The following is a 22,994-nucleotide window of genomic DNA, read 5'->3' on the forward strand; positions in this document are numbered from 1 at the left end:
TGTTGGGGGAGAGCGCACGAGATGGGCTGCTGGCATTGCTATCTGTTTGATAAGTGGTGGTGTCTGTACTTAGTTGCATGTGCGGGTTTGGGCATGGCGATTTTGTCTGCACATGATATTGCGGGGTGAGCTCAAGGAATCGACTGTGGAATCCCATGCCTCTGGTTCGAATAAGAGTTTAGAAGCATTGGTACTCGTGTGCTAGGGCGTTTTAAGTGTGCACGGGGCAACGGGATTGTTGGCTAAATTTCACATGGATGGAAGCTTGATATGTAACTATACTTTGGCGAACGGCTCAAGGAATGGGGCCAACCATACAATGCAGCTGCTCAGCTGTTGCTTTTTCCCATTGGCATGGTTTGCCAACACTACTGGAGAGGCACCAATGGGCGATTTCGAAGAGAGAGAGAGAGAGCTGTTGCGACCTCGGATATCCCTGCCTATTGCATCAAAAATAGGAAAACCGGGCTTGCGTCGTCCTCGCCGTGCCAAGTATCTTGGAAGCGCTGGTTTGAATGGAATTTCGGGATCTGGTGGCTGAACAGGCTCAAGCAATTCGGCCCTGCCATCCCACTGCGTGAGACAGGGTCGCTGTGAAGCATACCTCTTTAGCAATCAGTCCTACATGGAAATGGGTTACTTGGGGGAAAAGGGTGACTTGATGTGCGTCCCATGCGCGAACTCGCTGTTTATGTCGTGTGCATCAACTGATGGATGAGAGGATTAGTCGCCTGGCCCGAAGAGAGGGCCAGTTAAGATTCCAGGGACCGATGCTTCCCGATGATTCACCATCGGTCAAGATGCCCAAGGGAAAGAAGGTTAAATTTGGCTTGATGCAACGACCTCGTGTCAGGCAGGGATGCGACAGAATCTCCCTTTTTGAGCCCACAGGGAACTTTCTGAAGGGTTTCTTGGTTGTGGACACACTGGCTGGTTTCGACTCAACGGAGTTTACCCGGGAGGGAAACGTTCAGCGGGCGAGATGGAAAGCCTCCAATCAGAGTGGTTGAGTGAGAGCAATGCTCGCGTTCGATTGACCAGCCTTGCAGCCGTTCGAGTGGCATGCCGCGTGCTGACTGGAGATCTGCAAGCTGCGAGTATATGAACCTGTTTCTGTTTTCGCGCAGGCAGTTGTCCCATTATTGGGAGAAAGCTGAGTAAGACGGAGTATGGAAAGGAGCTGATAGACATGGCAATTGCCAATACGCCACTAACTAGGCCGGGCCAGGATGAAAGCCCGCGTCTGGAAAGAAAAAAGAAGCAAAAAAGAAAAAAAAAAAAAATCACAATCACGACGAGAGCCGAGATCTAGAATGTGGACAGCCACAGGTGCCTGTTACCCAGGGGGCTGCTTGTGGAACCAAGGAGTGCGTCAACAATGAGCGGCATAGCTAACCCGTCAACTAGCACAGAGCATCGCATCAACAAATCCAGCAGTCTTTTGGTGTGAGGGATTTTGTTGATTGCAGTCGCTTCTTCACGAGGCCCACCAGCACGCTAACGAGATGAGGCTAATGAATGCACGGTCTGTGGAGGACATAGTTACAGTCAAGCTTTTCACTGGATGTACATACAGAGTACTCTGTAGACGCTGTTCCTGTTGTCTATCTTCTTCTTCCTCTTCTTCCTCTTCTTCCCCTTTCAATCCCGGCGGCTCTCTGCCCTGCTCTTTGTCCGCGTTCCCGCCATGTGGTCCGCCCAGGTGCTTTCATTGGGCCGGCAGTGCGAATCCTGCCCGCCGGATCTCCAGGTACCTGTGCTGCGGCTGCTGTGGCGCCGGGCCTCAAGGTACCAGCCGATTAGTGCGCTTTACCAGCAGAAACGCGGTTTCGCCGGGTCTTGGCGGGCCTCTCGCGGCGAAAAGCGGTAATTTAAGCAGTGTTTTGTGTTTTGGTAACTCGGGGGCAAAACCGTGGAAAAGCTGACATTCAATTAAGCTGCGTATTATTTAGCACTCGCAGCTCCCGCCGAACCTCCCCTCTCTCTCTCTCTCTCTCTCTCTCTCTCTCTCTCTCTCTCTCTCTCTCTCTCTCTTCTTCACTCTCATATCCTCTCTTCCTCTCTTCCTGCTCTACTCTTCTCTTTCGTCTCATCCCTGATCCCATCTCATCCCCTAACCATGTCCGGCCTGGTTTTCTGACACTTGCTTGTCCTCGACATCTGATCGTTGAGGTTCTATCATCCTTTCGCCGCCCATCCCACTGAACACTTCTCTTCCACACTCCGTGCTCACGCCAGCCGCCTCTCCGGCGAGGCTGCTCCGTCAAGATGTGGCGCCCCTCGTTCCATAGGCCACATATCAACTTCATCCGGATTCATTGTGGGTTCTTCCATCTCCCTGCCGTCTCCCCAAGTCACCGCAACACGTCCTGACTGATATGGCAAAAGCCAGATGCCTACATTCTCATGCTCAGCATTGTGGGCACCATCATCTTGTATCCGATCAAGTCCATGAGCGGAATTGATGCCTTCTTCCAGGCCGTCAGCGGCTCGACCGTCACGGGCCTCAATACGTAGGGCGTCCTGCCTGTGGCTGGTGTGGCTTGTGGTCTGACATCACCGGCTTGTTCTAGCGTTGACCTCAAGGAAATGAGCCTCTACCAGCAGATCACCGTCTGGTTCCTCCCCATGCTGGGGAATATGTGCTTTGTCAACCTCGTCGTCGTCTACGTGCGCCTCCGCTGGTTCGAGAAGAAATTCAACGACATTGGTAGCCCTTCTCTGCCAATCCCGGTTCTACGACTAGCAAGCTGACGCGCTCTCTAGTACAACTCTCGCGGCTGCCGTCTTCTGAGCGCTCACGCGCTCACTTGCTTTCTGTCAGCTCAAAAGCGGATCGGACTGATGGAACGACCAATACGCACAACATCAGGGTCTTGCATCCTGATCCAGCGGACGAGGAGGCCAATTGGGCAACCCTGCGACACAGACCTCAGGCCAGTGCGAACGGCGAGTCCGACTCGTCGACCGCAAAGGCGCCATCCCCTGAAAACGTGGAGAGGAGCGCTCAACCCGGCCACATCACCTTCTCGGAGGACACGTTCGACAAACCTCGTGGAAGAGCACTTCGAATTCCCGGCCCAAGAGAATTCGAAAAAGGTAATTCTATATTCCAAGTAACCACCCAAACAAACGCAAGGCTTGCTAAACCTTATTCCCAGGCCACGGGGTGCAAGAGGTTGATGACGAAGATGACGGTAAGACCTTCGCTTCCGTATCTACGAGAATATCAACACTAACGCCGCCCAATAGCTGATATGACAAAGAGTATCAACGATGCGTCTGGTGCCGGGCCATCCGATGCCACCCGCAAACTTCCTACCATGGAAAGGCTTCTGTCCCGTGCCGCGTCTGTCGAACATGCGGCTTCATCCGCTTTCATCATCGGAGGCTCCTCGAAAGCGAGATCTCGTTCGAGATCTAGAGCACTCAGCAGGACATCGTCGCGGACGACCATTCAAGCATTGCCTTATCTTTCTTACAATCCTACTGTTGGGAGGAATTCCAAGTTTTTAGGACTGACTGACGAGCAAAAGGAGGAGCTTGGTGGTATTGAATACCGTAGCTTGAGGCTACTTCTCAAAATTGCTGCTGGTGAGTGCCGCGGTCCTTCCCTCATTACGCACCCCTTATTTGTGTAGCGCCATCTAACGATTGACCCAGGCTACTACTTTTTCTTCCACGTTCTTGGAGCCGTTTGCTTGGTGGCCTGGATCTGGAACTCCGAGCGAAAGTATCGAGATTATGTCCGTAATGATTGCGCCATCAACCCCACCTGGTGGTGAGTTGTTTCATTCTCTCCATCTCGGTGCGATGATCTCTGACCAACATTTAAAGGGCGTTTTATTCTTCCATGACAACATTTAACAACCTTGGTTATACACTCACCCCCGATTCCATGATTAGCTTTCGAGAATCCACATTTCCCATGCTGTGGATGACGTTCTTAATCTATATTGGGAATACGGCGTATCCTTGCATGCTAAGATTGATCATCTGGATAGCTTTCAAACTTACACCTGAAGGCGCTGCGATCAAGGAGCCGCTCAACTTCCTGTTGGACCACCCTAGACGCTGTTATACCGTTCTTTTCCCGAGCAAGGTGACCTGGGTGCTCTTTGGCAGTTTGGTGGTAATCAATGGTTTCGATGTGATTCTGTTCTTGATTCTCGATCTCCACTACCCAGAAGTCACAGTGATCAAATCCGGATGGCATCGATTCTGCGCTGCACTCTTTCAGACAGCGTCTGCTCGTACTACGGGAACCTCATCTTTTGCCGTTGCAAAAGTTCATCCTGCTGCTCAGTTCAGTTTAATGGGTAAGGTGCATCTGTCTCCCACAACTTGCTCGCTATTAACAAAATTTCTTCAGTGATGATGTACATTTCGGTTTTCCCCATCGCTCTCAGTGTAAGAGGGTAAGGCTGGCCATTGCCTACTGTCTGGACCTTGCTGACAACTCACCCTTAAGAACCAATACCTACGAAGAATCGTCTCTCGGAATTTTCGACGATTCAGAGGAACTAGTCGAGATGAAACGGACGTCGTATCTTGGCGTACATATCAAAATGCAGCTTGCCTTCGATTTGTGGTATGTCTTTTTAGGGGTATTCGTGCTTGCCATCGCAGAAGGAAGCAAAATAGCAGATGGAACCGATCCCGTAAGTCGAACCTCAGCTTTTATTCTCGGAAGCAGAACCGGTGAGAATAACTGACTTGTTTTCGTAGGGATTTAATATGTTTTCCATTCTCTTCGAAGTGGTTTCCGCATAGTAAGCGCTTGTTATAAGTTTTGTCATCTAAAACATTACTGACAGGTTTTGTTTAGTGGAAATGTCGGACTCAGCCTTGGTCATCCGTCAATTAATACTGCCTTAACGGGCAAATTTAGTACCGTTGGAAAACTAGTAATTTGCGCCATGATGATACGTGGCAAGCATCGTGGCCTACCATATGAAGTGGATCGCGCTGTATGTTTATTTCACTTTTCCGTACGCCAAAACTCGTTCTAATCAGGTCTACAGATTATCCTACCTGGCGAGAAGCGCCTCGCCGAAGAAGATGCTAGACTTGAGGCAATGAGTCACGGTTTAAGCCGCCGACATACCAATTAACTTGGCCTCGATAATATCTAATGACTGATATTCAACTACTATATACATAGGTGGTTTGTGTGTTTTTGGGTAAAGAAGCAAAAATAAGTTCAAAGAGGATATATGGAGGCTGTTCTTGAGAAGTCCCGGAATCGCGATTCTTCCAATATATATATCGCCATTTACCAGGCGTTTTGAGTAGAAAGAAGGGGCACATCGTGTTTCTGAGCAGTTTTGGGTAGAGTTGGACTAAGTAGACCAGGCTTTGTTTGGGAGGCAGCACATATAGTGACAGATATAAAATAGAAAAAGTTCCTTCATGCAAAATATAGTCAAATAAATCCCCCCCAATATCTGCTATCTAATATCAGAGTTAACAGGCAAACACAAGACAGCCCACCAAGATCCTCGTAGCCAAGTGTGTTTATAGCCACCACACACAAAGTGACAAAAATGGCAAACCAACAATCGAATGTAGGATAAACTAGAACTGATGTCAAAATAGTAGAACCAGTGGAGTTTAACAGCCGTTTTCAATAGCATTTCCCCAAACCATAAACCCATACTTAATGCAAATCACTAGTTGATTTCTGACAACAAAGAACAAAAATTGGCATGAACAAAAGTAGTTACTCCCTCAAGGAAAGAGATGGAAAAAAAAAAAAAAACTTGGGCTGCTACCGTACGGCGTCGTATTCGAAAAGCTGAACCGGAGGCAAAAAGCAACAAAACAAAAAGAAATGAAAAGAAAAAAAACGCCGTGCAAATGCCTTCCATTGCGTACTCCCTTCCCGTATCATCATTACTCGACGGGTCAAAGAGAACTCCGGACTCTTGACGAGATATTTTCCTTCTTTCAAACAGACTCACCATAATTCATTGCGAAGAGGGGGCTTTTTTTTTTTCCTTCCGTTTAAAACCTGGTTTTCCCATGAGCTTCTATTTCCCGTGAAGAGGTCTATGAGTTAAATCGTCCAATAAAACGCCAGTGTCCGTTTCAGTCAGGGAAATCCCAGGCTCCTTGCGCTGCAATCGGAAGAGAGAAAAATTGGGAATTGCAATAGAGTTTCACGGTGATCCGGTGAACCCAATGTCGGAGTCGCTTCCCATCATCGAATTATCCTCCCACGTATCTGAAGGGAAGTCAGAGCCTGATAGAAGAAGCAAAAACGCACGTTAACCACGAAGCAGTACAAAGTTCAAAAGAAACTCTCAATCCATACCAGATATAAATTCTTCCGGCATTTCCACTGTCACCTGTTCAATCGCAGTGAGGGCATCTAGAGCAATATTTATTAGTCAATGCGCTCGCCATCGTATCGATGCTTCGGGTTTCATAGCTTACCTGCAGCCTGCTGAAGAAACTCCGAATCCTCATCGCCTTCATTTTCATCATAGTAAACATCCGTGCAATGATTGACCACATGAGTGATGGCTTCGAACATTCGAGCATCGAGATTCACTTGAGACGTTACTCTTCCAGCATACACGCTTTGTAGCCTCTCAACGCAAGCCTGTCCAAGCCCTCTTCCGATTTTACGGTAATATTGACGGTGAACGTCAGGCAACTCTTCATCTTCCTTTGAGAATACCAGCTGTTGCAAAAGCTCAAAGGTGGCATTGCGGATCACTCGATCGTAGAACATAAGAAGCGGAGGCGCCCAGTCTGGAATCCTCTCAAGCACAAGACACCAGAACCAGCCATCGTCATGACCAATTTTCAGATTTTGTAATTCCAAGAGGCCTCGCAAAAAAGCGATGTACTCCCGGGCAGCCTCATCAAGGGTTTCTGCACACTTGAGAGAAAAGTCCACGAGTTCTAGGATCTTATTTGCATCAGGTGCAAACTCGCAGAACACCATAGTTGCCTCAAGGAAAGGTACAGTGAGTCCGGAAGGCTCAATAGTTAACCCCTCCTCTATAGCTTTGCATACACCATCCAATAACTTGTTAGGCGATGGCAATTCCACAAGGAACTTAACGAGCTCCCTGCTTACGGTCGGATTGGCCTGCTGTTCAATAATTTTCTTTAAGACGACTAGCTCTTTATGTCTCCCGACGGGACAGATCAAGTCGGCTTCGTCCATCGACATTGCGAATTTTCCGTTCTGGCCTACCCGTGGCTGCGATTCCGATAACGGGGGAAGGTTCCAATCAAGACAAGTGAAAAGGTGGTAAAGCAACTCCATGAGTTTAACCTGCGAGAATTTTCGTCCTTTCTCCATCAGCCGAAAATAATTTGTATAGTGGCATTTTAGTTTCTTACTATCCTCTTTATCCAGCCAGATTACCTCCAGGCACCTCACCATGAACCCATGGTCCAGGATCATTTCAACTTCGAATTCGCCGAATCTAGCAATGGCCAGGATAAATTCGAAGTAGTCATCCCAGGCTCGAGAATAGAGATGGATCCCGCTCCATAGATGATGAAGATTAACCAAGATACCTTCAAGTAGAATAGTATAGTCATGTGTGTAACGTGTCACATTAATGGGTTCCAATGTCGGGCTGGTTAACCGATTCTTCAAATGTGCCAGGGAGGATACGAGTAGCGCAGAAAACCCAGCACGAACAATGGCGTTAGGGCATCTCAGAAGCAGATTTCGGAGTCCCAAGCGTCGGTTCGTCGCCCATTCAAGAACCCAGAAAGCAGCGTAAGAGTTTTCTTCTATTGCAAGATCCAATTCTGCGAACAAGGGTTCCAAAGCTGGCGTTTCTTTTGTCCGCGATACAAGTTGTTCCAAAGTATCCAAAGTAACGTATATTGCACCCTTTTGGAGATTTGAGTTCTTCGCATCCCCGGACAGGAGGGCTTTCCTACATTGCTGGAGAAGCCCAAGGACAAAGCGAGCATAATACGGATCCAGAAGGCAATAGGTTCGAAGGAATAGTTCATTTTCCATGGCGATATGGTTCCCAAGCTCCAGAGTCAGGGGAATGGTGACCGGGGCATCAGTCAAACATGATTGATATTCCCTCTGTGCTGCCTCCATGCTAGAGACCCGTTGGTAGAAGAGCATATACGCATTCCACACTTTATTAAAACGAACTTGACCCAAACCCGGTCCGTGAAATGTATCGTGCATTCCCCCAAAGCACTGATCCGGGATTTTAGAAGGATCAAATCGGCTGACGTCGGCGTCGTTAAACTCCACCCAAGTGCCAAAATTGCGGCTGGGACGTTCTTTGATGTATGAATAATAGTGTCCGGACTCCGCTGTGCCGCTGTGCACTAAAACGCCAACCAGTTCGAAAATATCGGGCTCCACAGGTGCATTTGGGTTATTTAGGTGTTCAACTTTGAATGGAGTCATATCGATACGCTCAGGAAAGTGAAATTCGTCGTTGATTTTGCTTCTCATCATGGTGATGACATCAAAATCAAATCGTTTCAAGTGGAAGATTAGATTGTCGGGAATATCTTTCAAGCATGCTCTGTTTACGATTAGTTGCATTCGATATTTCTAGGGAAAGGTGAAGTATACCTTTTCACGGCGTCAACATGCCGATTGCACGATGTGCACGAGTATTTGTTATCTGGTTATAGTAAATCAGCAACTATGTGCTGGATGGAATGAGCATAAAACTTTACCTCCTTGCATCATCTCTCCTTCCACATAAGCCCTCAGACTATCTTCGAGTCCACTTTTGCCCTTGATTTCGCATTGAATCGCAGAAAACGGCTCCAGTCTTTCCGAGATATGTTCGCACTCTTTAGATTTTATCTGCTGGACAAGTTGGCCGCTATAAAATGAGTGAAATTCCTTTTTCTGTTCTGCTGACTGGATTTGGCCTTCCCATCTATGAAACAAAAGGTTATAAAACTCATCGACATCCATCTGATTATTGATATCAATGAGTTCATTTTCAAAGGTCCGGATAGCTTCTACCGTTGGGAATGTGTCCACGCTTTTTTGCCACGTATTTTGCATATAAGCAAAGAGCTTTTTCGTTTCAGCCAGAAGGGCCTGATTCGGGTCCGTTTCTTCCACGGGAACTTGCAACATGAATTTGCGGAAGTTAATATTCATGAAGAGCTGCGTAAATAGAGAGTTAAGGTAACAAGTGTTAGACAAGTTCCTAAGCCCGGCATATCCTTCCGGTGAGCGAATGGTTTTCTGTCGGTCAAAGATCCAACTTGATTCGTAAGTATAGTCTATTGAAATAGTAAGTAAGGAGACGATAATAACGGAACTTGATGGCTAGACAAAACCAACTTTTTGGAATCACATCTTCTAGAATCTCGAGCATATGCCCACAGTTAACTTCGTCTTCGCAAAGTAGAAGAAGCACATTGTAGATTTCCTGTCGAGTTCCGCCGTGCATCACGGGTATTGCTGGCACGATTGCTGTTTTATCATTTTGCTCCGACAGGTTTGGAAACAAATAGGCGGTGAAAACCTGCTCCATGAGATCTCTAATATAAAGTTAAACTTATACCGCAGAGACTAGCTTGGGCACGGTACTACCTGGTATTGCCTGTGATCCTCTTCGGTTGTGAAAGCTCCATGCATTTCTTCAATAAATGGGCAAATCCCAATACAATGTAATCAATAGGCTCACGCCCAACGAACTATAAGCCGTTACTAATGGGTTAAAAAGGGCCCGTCGTGTATTAACTCACCTCATGAGTCCGATGATTCAAAAGTACGGCGCCCCATTTTTTCAAGTAATCACCAAAAATTAGATCTTCAGGGGATAAGTTTCCGACTGTCTGGAAAACAACCAGAGCCACCTCAAAGAATTGCTGAGAAGTCTGGGGAAATTCAATGCTGCGGGGGATTAATGAAGTAAGAGAATTCCACAGAGTACCGATGATATCAATACCAGTAGGAGTCTCGAGTCTTGTTGAAACCTTTGACTCCTTGGGATAAGCCTTGGACGATTGGTTTTGCGACGGTAACATTCCACAAAGAGCGAAAAATATCCCCGCAGCGTCTTGCCGAAGATTGGGTCGAGGGTCACGCAACAAAAGCATTAGGATAATATTGTCCATATCGGCATTCTGTTTAAATGCATCCCAGATTTTCCCGTCGTGCATGGACGCTTCAAAAAGAGTTGCAAACGAGTTTGATATCAACTTCTGAAGAGGAAGTTCCGCGAGCGGTAGTTGATGAGGGGTGTTTGCGAGTAAGACAAACTTCAGGAGGCAAGAGACTAATCCGGCTGGGTCTGTGAAGAGGGTTTCGGAGGTATCTGTAGGCGATTTGGCTGAAAGAGACGGCATTATTAGTAGTGAAAGACTACCTTGAAGGAAGCAGTTGTAAGGCAACTATACCGGTCAATGCGGCTAGTAAGCACTCAACGAAATTCGAAGCGAAGGTTAGTTTCAAATGGCTGATATCTAACGATTCGGACATTTCAGGCCGAAGTAAGAACGCAACCAAGTTCTTGATACTGCGGGTGATGAATTCCTGGTCGGGATTGGCCTGGAATATACGTTATTTGTTTGCGTGTACGAAAAAAATGGAAACATACCTACCTCCAGTGATTCTTCTCTAATGCATACTATAAGGGAACTTATAGAGTATAGAAGTTTGTACGGTTTGTTGAAAGGAAACATTTCGGGCCCGGAAGTCGTCGCTGAACGAACGCATTCTCGGATACGTTGTTGTGGTGGAAAGAGAACGAGAAAATCGAAGATCTAGCATCTTCCTTAGTCGCGTATTCACCGAGGTTCCCAGGACATCTGAACTTACCTCTTTCGATAACCTTTCGTCTAGGTTCAAGAATTCATGGAGGTCATCGAAATGTTTTAGTACTTCTGAATCGACCAAAGTCAAGGATTGCCTTCTGGCCCCAAAAGACCCCTCTAACGGATCAACCGCTTTTCGAACAATCAAAAGTCCTGTCGACGACAGTTTCAAGTCACGTAAAGTGCGATTACCGTTCATGACCTGGTCCAAAAAACGGCCCCCGGTAATCAAGGTAAATTTGGAGAAACCTGTTAAACGAGCAAGCCTTTGCGATAGCTCAGACAGGGTCGTAAGATCCCCGGTTCGCAGGGTGCGAATTTGAGTTTGAGAAGTCCCATTAAAGGCTTGATAAGAGACTTGAATCATAGTGCCTTTCATTTCTTCGTTCCTTAGTGGTAATACCGGTGGGCTGCCTTGTGGAGGAGTATATTGCGGTCGGGTCCGTAAGCCGTGAAGCAGATGCTTCAGGAATAGCAAAGAGCGGCCGAATTTCAGCTCTTCAGCCTGCGTCTCCTTCACGGCTGGAACGATCACCATAGCGTTATCTCCCTCGCTTGTGATTCCATCAGTGAGAGCTTTGAGTTTGTTGGCTGACTCTCTAAGTTGATCAACACAACGGTCAACCAGAGATACATGAGTAGCTTCTGCTGCTGACCTCGGAGCTTTTCGTATTAGCGGATGATCAAGATAGATTTCAATGGCAAAATTGATCGCCTTTACTCCAATATCAGTGGACGGTACAGTGAGGATGATATGCCATATCCGATCCATTCCAGGGACGGATATGATTTCGTGCTCCGCAATGGGTGGTCCTTCGTGGAACCGTAGGTCGTAGCTGACAGCTTGCTCAGCAAACGAGAGAATATCTCCGCTGAAATCATCGGGCAAGACGCGCGGAAGATATTCATTCATGCACCGTTCAAGGAATGGGTTCTGTTTGCCACATCTGGAAACACACCTGGACAATACATCCCAAGCGTAACTTCGATTCCGATCACCCATTGTCTTCGAAGCAAAAAGACTATCCCACAACTTATCAGCTAAACCTAGGGAAATGGTCTCCGGGACCTTGTCAATAATTCGTTGAAGAAGTTGAATCCGTGGCGTCAACTCATGGCTTAAATCTGGGCCACTGAAATTCGAGGAATCTGAGTTCAGGGCATGTGCCAGTTCTTCAACAATCAAGGTGGTGAAATCAAACTCTAAGGCCAGTCGGCGAATGTCTTGGGTATCAGTTGGTGTAACTAAAGCGCCTAGCGCATTTATACTTCCGACGGTAAACTCGTTCATCTCAGATATATCCTGAATGCATTGCCCAAATAGTTCCATCCTGTCGTGGTCGTTGATCCCAAGTTCGATCAGGAGGAAAAGATGCCGGCTGGCGAATCTTTGGAGTTGGGCCTTTTGTTCCGGCGGCATTTCCTTCACAGAAGTGATCTCTCGGATCAAACGGACACATAATTTGAGGGGCATTACATCTACAGGAGTGTAATCCAAAGTGCCGTTTCTCCCTCTTTCTGCATATCTTACTCTGAAAGAAGTCAAGAGTTGTTCGCAATAGTCTATCATCCGCGCGTCGAACCGATTCAAAGGCAATTCAATTAACTTTGCGCATAGGTAAAGGAGGGAAGGAGATCCCTGGGAATGCATGTTGAATGTGCGAGTCAACATCGACAAAACCTCTGAAACAGTACGCGGATCATGGCTTTCAGTCACCGTATTCCAGATAATGTCAGTATCTTGGTCGGTGTATGTGCCAGTGATCACAAGAAATCCAACAATATTCCCGCTTCGAGAAATTAGCTGAGGGTGTGAATCAATTCCGACAATGTAATCGACCACTTTGTTGTCCCTAAGGAACTTCACCAGAAACCTTGTAATTGGGTAATCCACTCCGGCTGGGTTGCCATTGATGTTGGTCTTCCAGACATTGACAAGGTCTTGTTGCATGGTATCCACTCCAAGAACACGTAACTCCATCCGGCCATCAGTGATATATTTCTTCAAGATTGTGAACTTCCAGCCATAGTTGATAATATTTGCATAATCACTGGGGCTGGTGCCTTCGGGGTACATAATTCCAAGGTCCTGCGCAATTTTGACTCCTAATTGTTGGTCAAATGCACAGATGCTGGAGTAAGTGGAACAAATTGAACGGAGGATCATGTCGCTCACATCGCCCGCAATCCAGGCTGCCTTTTTGGCTATTAGAGCCTGATAAGTGGAATCGATAACACGAAAGAACTCGTAAGCCTGGCTAATGGTATCGTTAAAATTCAACGAGGCAACTAGTGTTCCGTCGGTTCCGTACTTCCTTGATTCACATCCACATTCGACAATGTTTTGAGCTAGAGATAGAGAATTGGCGAAATGGGGTGCTAACGCCGGACACTGAGGAAGTGCTTCTAGTACCAAGTTTGCAAAGTCTGAGATGACCTGAAATGCGTTTAACTCTGGCTGGCAAATGGAGTTATTGATGTGAGCGACAAGGTTTACAACCTCTTGGCCATAATCATTCTCCATTGCCTTGTAAAAAGGAATGTTTTTAATTTGAATAATCCAGCCGAGGGGGCTCCAATATGCCTTCGATAGCAGCTCCGAAGAGCGTGTAGGATTTTGTAAATAGTCTCGCAACATTGTCGTATCTAGGCGTACTAAATGAAGTCCGATCGCTGCGTATGCGACGCAAAAACCTTGTAGACATTGCCAGGGACCGTCTCCTTCATCCGGAAGGAGTTCCGATCTATCACAGCGTTAGTCAAAATGAGGTTTGGCACCAAAACAGAAACTTACTCGCGTCGTAGCAGGGATTCGACTAGGGATGGAATTTCGTCCCAGAAATCACGATCTTCCACAAACATTTCGTAAGTGATCTGATCTAGATGGGTGACGCACTGATCGAGCCATCGCTTGAGGGAGATGAAAACAGGGGCAGCGCGCATTTGGCCTATACATAGTAGGCGTTCGGTTACTATGTAATTACAACCCAGACATTAGGTGGAAGCTACTTGCCTTTCTCCAAGGTGCCACGACTGTCCTCTAGAGCATCCCGAAGCTCAAAATCGCCGCGGACCCGTGGAAACATCTCAAGGGGGGAGAATTGTTCTTGAATCTGCACCACCTCTTCAACCATCGAAGGAGCTTGCAGGATCTCCCCTAGAGGTCTCCAATTTGATGAACTTGGAGCTTGATCCATATCTTCTAGTTCTGCAACTTCGATTTTAACACTCTGTGTGGGTGAGGGGGACGAAGCTATTGATATCGCAGTGTTGTTGTGGGTCGAAACTTGGGAAGATATATGGGGGTGTTGAGGTGGGTAGTCTGCCTCGATATTGGGAGTGACAGGAAGTTCCTCGGATTGTGCAGCCTCCGCGTCGGAATTAACAGGAGACTTCATGTTGATGGTCACCCTACTCGACGGACGCTGTGGGGTGGGCAATTCGGAGGTGGAAGGACGTAAAGGAGGAGTGGAAGGAGTCGAATTGGCGGGGTTGGTTCGATCGCCATCACCGCCAGCGGTACTGTGGGCGGACATGGTCATGGATTCAAGCGACTCGCTTCCACTATCAAGACGAGGTCGTTTCCGCGTAGAGCGTGGATCTGTATCTTCCATGAGTTCGCTTGGTGAGAGCAAGGGGTCCTCAGGTTCTGTGGAGGTAGCAAGCTGTGGGCAGCTAGATGCATCTAGCGGGCAAGCTGCCATGGCATCTTCCACCCAAAGTGGTTCCCCAGCGTGCGGAGTATCCGGAAAACGAGCGATTTTGGGAGGGCTCAGAGGGTAACGTGGAGAGGAGCGGAAACGGTGGCTGCGAGTATCCGTAGCCGACAATTGCTAGATAGGAAAACTAATGCAGCATCTGGTCATTTGGAGGAGCTGGAAAGTAGAAGGGAGGAATTGAGGGGTAGGGGTGGAAGAAGTGAGTTGGGATGGCAGGCAGACAAGAGCGTAGAGTTTCCAGGCAACCCAGGTGCCAGGCAAGGACGTATTACACAGAAGCGGCCAGATCTAAAGGACAAACCCTTGCAGCTCCGATGGACATGAAAGAAAGGTGAAGATGTTTCGGGCGGACATGTCCTAACGCGGTGTCGAGCCTTGTCACTGTGACTATGGGCGGTTGAGGTGATGGTTGTGGAGGTTGCTCGATGATGAACAGGCTGCTATCGATTTTATCGGGGAAGCCGCTCTGATTGGCGGAACCTTACTGGAGCTATCTGGCGCGGTGTATTTTGATTGGCCAGAAGCGGCCCACTTGTGTATTATATACGACGCCATACTGTCAGTACCGCTTAGTCATATGCTATGCTGACGTATATCAGAAACGCCGATTTTATATTGAGCGCATGAGGGCGACGGCAAGGTTGGCCGTTTGATCCCTATTACTTTTGATGGCTGGACTGCCAATGTGCTAGATTAACCCAGCTTTGTAACTTCCTGCCTGCTGAGCTATGACCCATGAGCTAAGACAGACCGGAGCTGGCGTCATCCACACAGCCAGACCGGCAAGCACCGATGTCTTGCTTGAGCTCTTTGAACACAATGATTGAACGCGGTTTCGGAAACTTGCCTCGTCACTGTGCTGTGGTTCCTCCGCGGGAAGCTCCTGTAGATGTGACTTGAAGCGAATGTTTGCTCAATGGCTTCCTCCCTTTTTCTCCGCACAAGTTGACAAGAACAGGGAAACCTAGCACGGGCGGAGATAACTAATTGGTTCAACCATTTCAACTCCCTGGTCGAATGCAACTACCCTGTCACTGTCTGGGCTGTCATCGTCAGGCGTCGTAGCAAATCGAATTCGCATGTCCCCAACACCGGAACTTGACTGTTTGCTGGTTGAGCCGTTTGTCTCCCCAAGGCATGGGAAAATGCACAGGTAGTTAATCAAGCCAGTTAGAAATCATCGATTTATCCTTCTAAACGACTCGAAGAGTGACTCCAAATAATATCCAGACGGCATCCTGAGCAGCCCAAGTCCAATTGTCCTGTCGACAAGGTTCCGCCAATGATCAAAAGCTTAGCTAAAATGAAGTTTGAGCCTCACCACAAGTCCGCAGCAAACAGTTGCGATTGACTCCATATTCACCCCTCAGACATACTAGTAGATAGCAGCTATGTCTCTGAGCTCGACGTAAATGTTCCCTTCTATAAAATCCCTTGTTTGCTCGTTTTGACTAATTTTTGCAGACCGGAGACCCCGCAGGCGCAGCAGACGGTCATCCTGGACCTGCTGTGTAGGTATGAAACTTAATGTGAATGTGGGAATGTCCAAGGCTGATCCCAGAGCATCTCAGACTGGTTGCGCCTATAGGGACTTACCGAGACGAGCGGATCCCGTCAAAAGGTCGACGCCGTAACCAGCGCAGGCGCAAGAGCACCGTCCGGAGTGGCCAGGTCGGGGTCCCTGCGACCCCCAGTCCACCAGACGTCTCACGGTATATTACAACGGGTTTCAATGATACGGCACGAGTCCTGGAAGTAATGTGCAAGACCCCGTCTGCTGCCAGGTCTGACTCTTTATCTGGCCATGGAGATGAATCCGCGGTTCAGCAGAGAGTGAAAAACCAAGCAACAAGGCCGCAGAAGCTGGCCGCCGTGTTTTTCTGCCGATCAAGTTTACCTGTCACGCTCTATGCACCTTTACCCCTTCTTGTTACAGCAGCTTCCCGGAATCTAGCAGCTGGGGAGAAGATTCAGCTAGTGTGTCTACCGAAGGATTCCGCACTGCGATTATCACGGGCACTAGGAGTACCTAGGGTAGGTGTTGTTGGCGTCGCTGATTGCACTTCAGCCTCGATTCTTATAGAATACGTTCGGCAAAACCTGACATTGCTGGATACATCAAGAAAGGTACGTGGATTGCACCCCACATCTAGAAGAAAGAACCTTAACCCCTCTCTAAGGCTTTTTCGTGACTGCACTTGAGAACTTCCCGTCTATGGACCCCGGACGTCTGCCATTGCGGTTTCTATACGGCGGATAACCTTTGCGGGGTTTCCCGCTGCAACATGAAACGAAGGCACATACTGCAACAGCTGGTTAATCACACAGCGCTAGAACGAAAGGATAAAGCACAATATACCTTCGTAACGACGCTGCCAGCACCGATAGTGACCCCTTTCCCAATTGTGACACCGGGCAGAATAACCACATTGCCGCCAATCCAGCAATCTTCCCCAATATGAACTTCTTTCCCCAGCTCGGGCCCTTTCGTCCCATTCCTCAATGCCGGGTCAAGAGGGTGCGTCCCACTATAGATGTATACATTGGGCCCGACCAATGTTCTAGCCCCAATTGTTACGAGGCAGGTGTCGATGATCACACAGTTGAAATTGATAAAAACACCGTTTCCCACTTTCACATTGAATCCGTAATCCACTCGAATGGGCGCTTCAACCCAAGGCTCGTCTTCGAAAAGCTGGTCATCGACTTCAGGGTCTTCTGCTAGGGGCGGGAGAGGACGTTCATCCTGGATAAGGCTAGGCTTGTCAGTATCTTCGTGATATTGCGGCCAAACTCAAAGTGGCTTCGCGACCAAGAGGGGGCTAGGCCTCATTGCATTTTGCGTACACGGTAGTAAAGACTGCGGGTGCCATGTCGATAGCGGCCAGTCGCACAGCTACTCACTCTCTCCAAAGTTCTACTTGCCGTCGTCGAGATATCTGGCCGGCATTGTTGAATCTATCGCAGGCGCCCTTGCACCGTGCTCGACCCGCGATGAGATCCGGCGTGAAAGCGCGGTACAACTCGCCCCGGAGCATCTTCTCCTTCTCGGTCGGATTTTGATTTTCAGCCATGGCGACCAGCTTATCCCTGCGTTTCCCGGCTGGTTCTGAGGGTGAGATGCCCGTCTGATTGACCGCTTCGGCGCTTCTCAACCAACGTCATCGGCTTGCTGACTCAGCAACTTTCCGGCCCACGTGGATCGGCGCGCTAACCCCCATTCGGCGCCTAGCCTTGTCCGCGCGGAAAGCAACAAGATCGTATTGTTCTCGACTTTTATCCTTTCTTTGTCCGGTTGCTCTTCAAATATGCGCTGAAAGATCTCGTTGACGGGGTGTGTCTATCCCATTTCCTCTCTAACTGGAGACCCGTCCCTCGAGTGCCCTCCTCTCTCAATCGAACCCGTCTTTTCAAGCACATATTTACCACAGCTTCGCAATTCATGATGGCGGCGGCTTCCACTTCGACAAATCCTAGCCCCGAGATTTCTTCTTCGACTGACTCTCATTCAGCAGCTTCCGGCTGGAAACCACGGCCAAACTTCCCCCCCGGCGCTAGCAGCCCGGACAAGCCAATCATTGACCCAGTATATCTTCCAGGCGGAAAGAAATCTCTCTCAGGAATATCCATTCGCTCGTTTTTACTTGGCCAGGCTGCAGGCACCTGTGCCGTTTTATCTGCATTGCTTTACACTGGTTCTAACCCGCTATGGCGCGTTCCGTTCTTCGTCGCAACGTTAGCCTTATTCCACTTTCTCGAATACTACGTTACCGCTCGGTATAACAACTACTTTGCAAAGATTTCCGCTTTTCTATTGACTCAGAATGGCATGGCTTACAACATCGCCCACGGATCTGCAGTCGTGGAGTGTTTACTCGCTCATACATTCCTTCCAGATCGATATTTTCAGCTGACGGGCGCAGTCTTCGGCGGAATAAAATACCAAGTGATGCTAGGGCTGGCGCTGATGGTCGTAGGTCAAATTGTTCGATCTCTGGCAATGGTACAGGCAGGAGTTAGTTTCACACATACTATTCAACATCATCGAAGGGAGGAGCATCGGCTGGTAAAAGATGGGATTTACAGCATTCTTCGACATCCAAGCTACTTTGGATTCTTCTGGTGGGGCTTGGGCACGCAGCTGGTGTTGGGAAATACCGTTTGCTTCTTGGGATATGCTGTTGTGCTCTGGGAGTTCTTTTCCTCGCGAATTCGGAGTATGCCTTCCTGCCATCATATTTTAACAAAAGGAATATATAATTGCTGATAATTTACATGTTTTAGGTGAAGAGAAATTGCTGGTTGATTTTTTTGGCAAAGAGTATGTCGATTATCGGAGCAAAACCTGCGTTGGGATCCCAGGCATACCCTGAGCCATTGCAAACTTATGAAAGTACTTTTCATAGTTGAATTAACTAACATGATTTCCCACTACACATACTATCAAGTTCCATGTCTAACCCAAGGTGCTGTTAAGTGGTTTCTAAAATAGTCGCAATGGCCGCAGTGATTCATACTTTTGAATCTTGCTTTGTTTAATTGTGTTTCACTCCTATGCCAGTTTGTTTGCCTTCTGAAAACATCATGATGTATACATGTGTGCAAACGGATGCAAATCCTGAATTCATATATTTGCATCACCACTCTTTTGTCCCAGTTCCCAAATCAATTACAATACCTCTTGCGCCGTTTTGATACGATGATACTGCTTGAAATGCTTATCACGTCACCGGCTCTATGGTTTTGCGGGTTATCACTTTTATTCCTGCAATCTTCTCATTTTGACTAAATATCACTTTGGCATCTTTCCTCAAACTTTTTTACCTACCGAGCATCTCTCTCCTCTAGCAACTTGATGCTTTTATTGCACTTGCATTCAAATCACTCAAGCCATATCCTACCTCATATATCTCCCTGCATCCTCCTCCCAGCGCACCGGCAGCCCATCCATGTGCCACGTCCGCACCCACATTCACAACATCTGCAAGTGCGAAACTCACCATATCCGCATCTGCAACACCTTTCAAATCCCGCCATGTCCCTCATACCCCGCCGGCAGCTCCCGCTTCCTTCAAGTCCGCAACTCCCAGTTCATCCCAGGGATTCTCTCGCATTGTCCAAATCTTGACACTTATCCGGATGTCGTGGACCCCTATCCGTGCTCGAAACACTGGAATATGTTAGGGGAACAGCCTTGTCTCGTGCTGGGCCCTCCCCGAACAGAATCTCGATATGAATATATTGACGGAGGATCGGAGACATTGGAGGCACGAGAAATCTCAGGAAAGAGCCACGGCAAACTAGATAAGGGTTCGAAACACTTTTTAAATAATCGAGGCGAGCGGTGCGGTTCACAAGGCCAGACACCGTCCGAATTGCGTGAACAGCGCAACCAGTCTCCTGGAAGCCGCCGATCCAATGATGAAAAGAAGTGCTGGCGAATTTGGAATCTATGGGGCCTGCTCGATTCGTGAAGGGCATGCATGCTCCGGTTTATAGCGCGGTGCGAGGGATATCAAAGCTTCAGATAAAATCACTGCAGGGAGACGGACAGCTAATACCGCGATTTGCAAAGGCGCTCTCTTAAGCAAAACTCATTTTGAGGCCTCACCAACTCCCTCCTATCGTGTGCTCGACTCAAAGACCATCCGTGCTGCTAGGGTAAAAGTACATACATCTAAAAGCCATAGGAAGATATGGATTCAGCGAAGGTACCCCTTTCACGCTAGCCCTTGATCATGTCATGAAATGAATTAGAGCTCAAAACATACTGGCTCCTTAATGTCCTGAAACATGCAAGTGAAAAGCAGCCTATGTTTCTCAAACAAGATGATTCCGTTTATTATAACATGCAGTTGAATGCTATTGCAAAGCCTAGTAAATTATTAACATACAAGTGCTCCGGATCAAGAGAGTTGAAAATGAGAGGTTGGGAAAATATGATGGTGTTTTGGGCTTACTCTTGAATGTGTAGAAGGTGATACTCTCATAACTGCACCTGCATCTCCCCATTCAAAAAAAAAAAAAAAAAAAAGATGAACCGTTGACGGCTACTTGTCAGCTGTGGAACGCCAATATACATCCTTGAGGTATCTTAAAAGGCATGTTTAATTCAAGGTAATCAATATAGATCATGCAAAAAGTCACAGTTTACTCTCCCTTGGTTCAGGATTCTCAGTTTCCAAAGCACCGCTCATGTATGGAACCTGCACATCGTCTTCAGCTCCAAAAAGCACCTTTTCTCTTCCACCTCGTGTACTCCACCATGTAACACAGAAATAAGCCCTCTCAACATCCATCTCTCCGTTGCTCAGCGCATCCCAGAGTCTTTCCTGACAAGCGCTTCTCATGGTGCGATCTTGGATCTGGCTGATCAAATGCGCTGTGAGGTTGAGCCAGTCTTCTAGCGTTTCAACCTGAAGGAAACAAAGGCAATCAATGATAGTGAGGGTAAGAACTGCTTGCTCGGAGAGAAGCGGTCCTTCAGTAGGCGAGGGGTCTGCTGTGGTAGTTGGATGAGGGAGAGGAGTTGTAGGTGCAGTCAAGGCCCTGTCGTACAGAAGTTGTAGGAGGATGGATGGGAGCAGTGGCTGGCTATTAGCTAATGGCGATGGGGGGGCGGTGATTTGCAGAATTGTCTTAAAAGCGAGTTTGAATTGTCTGGCGGACAGATTCTGGGGAAAAACCTATCCAAATTAGTTACTAGATAGTCAAATAGATGAAGAATAAATGGTCAAAACTTACATTAAACAGGGTATCAACGTAATATGGCAGGTGCTTAGCTGCCATATCGGCACTCTTCGGTGCGGCAAGTACTGCTAACACGACGCTATGAGCAGCTTCAAAGATCTCCAACAGGTTATTATTGCCCCCAACTGCGAGATACGGCATTGCCGCCGCTATCAACAAACGCTCATTCACATCCGGGGGCAGCACGAGTGTGAAATGTTCCGCTGTATTCAGAAAAAATAAATCCAAACATCTATCAACTGGATGTGCAGGTATTCGACCGTTCTCTGATGGTCGAATACTCTCCAGGAATTCTTCCACCAGATTTGGATATTGTGATAGGATATCGAGAGAGGTCAAGTTGACGAAGACGAATTGGGAAGAGGTGTTGCTCCCTATTCGATTTGTTATAAAAGAGAGGTTTCGGAGGATCTGGAGAGTTTTGAAGGCCAGGAAGGGCGCATCTATGTTTGTTAGCATCAGTGTAAAGTCCTGACAAAAAAGGACTTACTCTTGTCTGCACCCAATAAGTGGTCGTTTAGTACCCTGCCAAGGGCAGCTCTAAGCACTATAATCATCGAAAATAGAGAGGATTTCAACAATCGCCACAATGTGGGAAGCGTTGTCTTTAAAGTAATCTCATCCAGAAAATCGTCTTCTTCTGACATATCCACCTCCGATAACTTGTTTTGACGCCACTGGACAAGCGAGGTTCGAGAATATTCAAGCAAGAGATCAATCAACTCGACAACTAGAGCTTGATTGTGGACGTTTTCGGTGGCATGTGCTATCAGTCGAGACAAAGGCCCAAGGGATGTAATAAGTGGCCTTGATAATATGGTGCTAACTTGGCGGAAAGTGGGAGACTGCTCTGGCCATGCAAATCTCTTATCCTTCACTTCACGGACATCACGATCAATCGCTCCCAGGAAGTAGCCCGAGCCAAGGCCCTCCTCAGAGAAATAGGCGGAGTCGACAAGGATAGGGAGCAGAATTTCGTAGTCGATCTGGCTTCGCTCCCAATCCGACAGCAGGTCGAACGTATAATTCAAAACTAGGACAATGGTATGCGCCGCAACTCTCGGGGAATCTTCCAACTCGGCCAGTGAAAGCTGCAGTGCCTTGACCAGCGCTGACTCAAGTTTCTTTCTCCAGTGTACTGATAGAGCTTGCCGGCTCTGTCCTTCAAATCCTAGTAACACGCCACCAAGGAGCAGGAGATGTCTCCATCGTGGAGACTTTTCATCTGCACCATTTATGACGGCCTTTAACCATTCTTCCCGCTCCAAGCCACGCCGCTGAAGATAAACGGACCTTGTGCCATGCGACGATTCGTGTTGTATAATTGTAATAGCTGCACTGTTAAACACGCCAATCAACCTGCGACAGGTCTGAAGTCCAGGTTCTCCTTCCCATAAGGCCGGGCAGCACAGCAGCTGCGATGATAATAATGATACATTCAGCGGATTCGTAAGGAGGGATAGGAGGCCAGTTGCGGAGGGAAGTAATCTAATGTAACCGTATCAGCAGGGGCGGTCATCGCTACAAGGTCGGGCATGAATACCTAAAGGCATCTTCGGCGACGGATGCAGTTTGTAGAGATCGAAGAAGCGTGGCGAGAGAGCGCTCAGAACCCATTGTGAATCTAGTCTCAAGTGTCTAATTCATTAGAGCCTGGAAAGGTGAGCTCTGCGAAAACTGATGCCAGGTCCATGCTTCGTGGACCACTTCGTCAACCATCAAGCCCTCAGAGCTACC

At 47.8% G+C, this 22,994-nt stretch overlaps 6 protein-coding genes across 6 annotated transcripts; 3 read left to right on the forward strand and 3 right to left on the reverse strand.

Annotated features, from left to right (window-relative positions):
- Nucleotides 1–800: 800 nt before the first annotated feature.
- Nucleotides 801–1,010, forward strand: UREG_00809 (uncharacterized protein; the record flags this gene model as incomplete). Its single annotated transcript, XM_002541249.1, has 1 exon — nt 801–1,010. One exon carries the CDS (start codon nt 801–803, stop codon nt 1,008–1,010), a length of 210 nt encoding a protein of 69 aa, XP_002541295.1.
- Nucleotides 1,011–2,406: 1,396 nt separating this feature from the next.
- UREG_00810 (uncharacterized protein) lies at nt 2,407–5,114 on the forward strand (the record flags this gene model as incomplete). Its single annotated transcript, XM_002541250.1, has 11 exons — nt 2,407–2,513; nt 2,574–2,710; nt 2,767–3,099; nt 3,162–3,197; nt 3,253–3,594; nt 3,664–3,781; nt 3,907–4,319; nt 4,373–4,418; nt 4,472–4,591; nt 4,829–4,970; nt 5,025–5,114. 11 exons carry the CDS (start codon nt 2,407–2,409, stop codon nt 5,112–5,114), a joined length of 1,884 nt encoding a protein of 627 aa, XP_002541296.1.
- Nucleotides 5,115–6,305: 1,191 nt separating this feature from the next.
- On the reverse strand, nt 6,306–13,731 carry UREG_00811 (uncharacterized protein; the record flags this gene model as incomplete). The annotated part of the gene is made up of 10 exons (XM_002541251.1): nt 6,306–6,373; nt 6,439–8,528; nt 8,579–8,630; nt 8,686–9,249; nt 9,311–9,510; nt 9,563–9,666; nt 9,718–10,365; nt 10,576–10,737; nt 10,793–13,532; nt 13,583–13,731. The coding sequence occupies 10 exons, from the start codon at nt 13,729–13,731 to the stop codon at nt 6,306–6,308; spliced, it is 6,777 nt and encodes a 2,258-aa protein (XP_002541297.1).
- Nucleotides 13,732–16,720: 2,989 nt separating this feature from the next.
- On the reverse strand, nt 16,721–17,581 carry UREG_00812 (nodulation protein L; the record flags this gene model as incomplete). The annotated part of the gene is made up of 3 exons (XM_002541252.1): nt 16,721–16,810; nt 16,867–17,263; nt 17,412–17,581. The coding sequence occupies 3 exons, from the start codon at nt 17,579–17,581 to the stop codon at nt 16,721–16,723; spliced, it is 657 nt and encodes a 218-aa protein (XP_002541298.1).
- A 371-nt stretch (nt 17,582–17,952) lies between these two features.
- Nucleotides 17,953–19,981, forward strand: UREG_00813 (uncharacterized protein; the record flags this gene model as incomplete). Its single annotated transcript, XM_002541253.1, has 2 exons — nt 17,953–18,724; nt 19,398–19,981. The coding sequence occupies 2 exons, from the start codon at nt 17,953–17,955 to the stop codon at nt 19,979–19,981; spliced, it is 1,356 nt and encodes a 451-aa protein (XP_002541299.1).
- A 669-nt stretch (nt 19,982–20,650) lies between these two features.
- On the reverse strand, nt 20,651–22,874 carry UREG_00814 (uncharacterized protein; the record flags this gene model as incomplete). The annotated part of the gene is made up of 4 exons (XM_002541254.1): nt 20,651–21,193; nt 21,252–21,631; nt 21,748–22,745; nt 22,801–22,874. 4 exons carry the CDS (start codon nt 22,872–22,874, stop codon nt 20,651–20,653), a joined length of 1,995 nt encoding a protein of 664 aa, XP_002541300.1.
- Between the last annotated feature and the right edge of the window lie 120 nt (nt 22,875–22,994).

This window comes from Uncinocarpus reesii, genomic scaffold (assembly GCF_000003515.1).
Source record: "Uncinocarpus reesii 1704 scaffold_1 genomic scaffold, whole genome shotgun sequence".
Classification (NCBI taxonomy): Eukaryota; Fungi; Ascomycota; class Eurotiomycetes; order Onygenales; family Onygenaceae; genus Uncinocarpus; species Uncinocarpus reesii.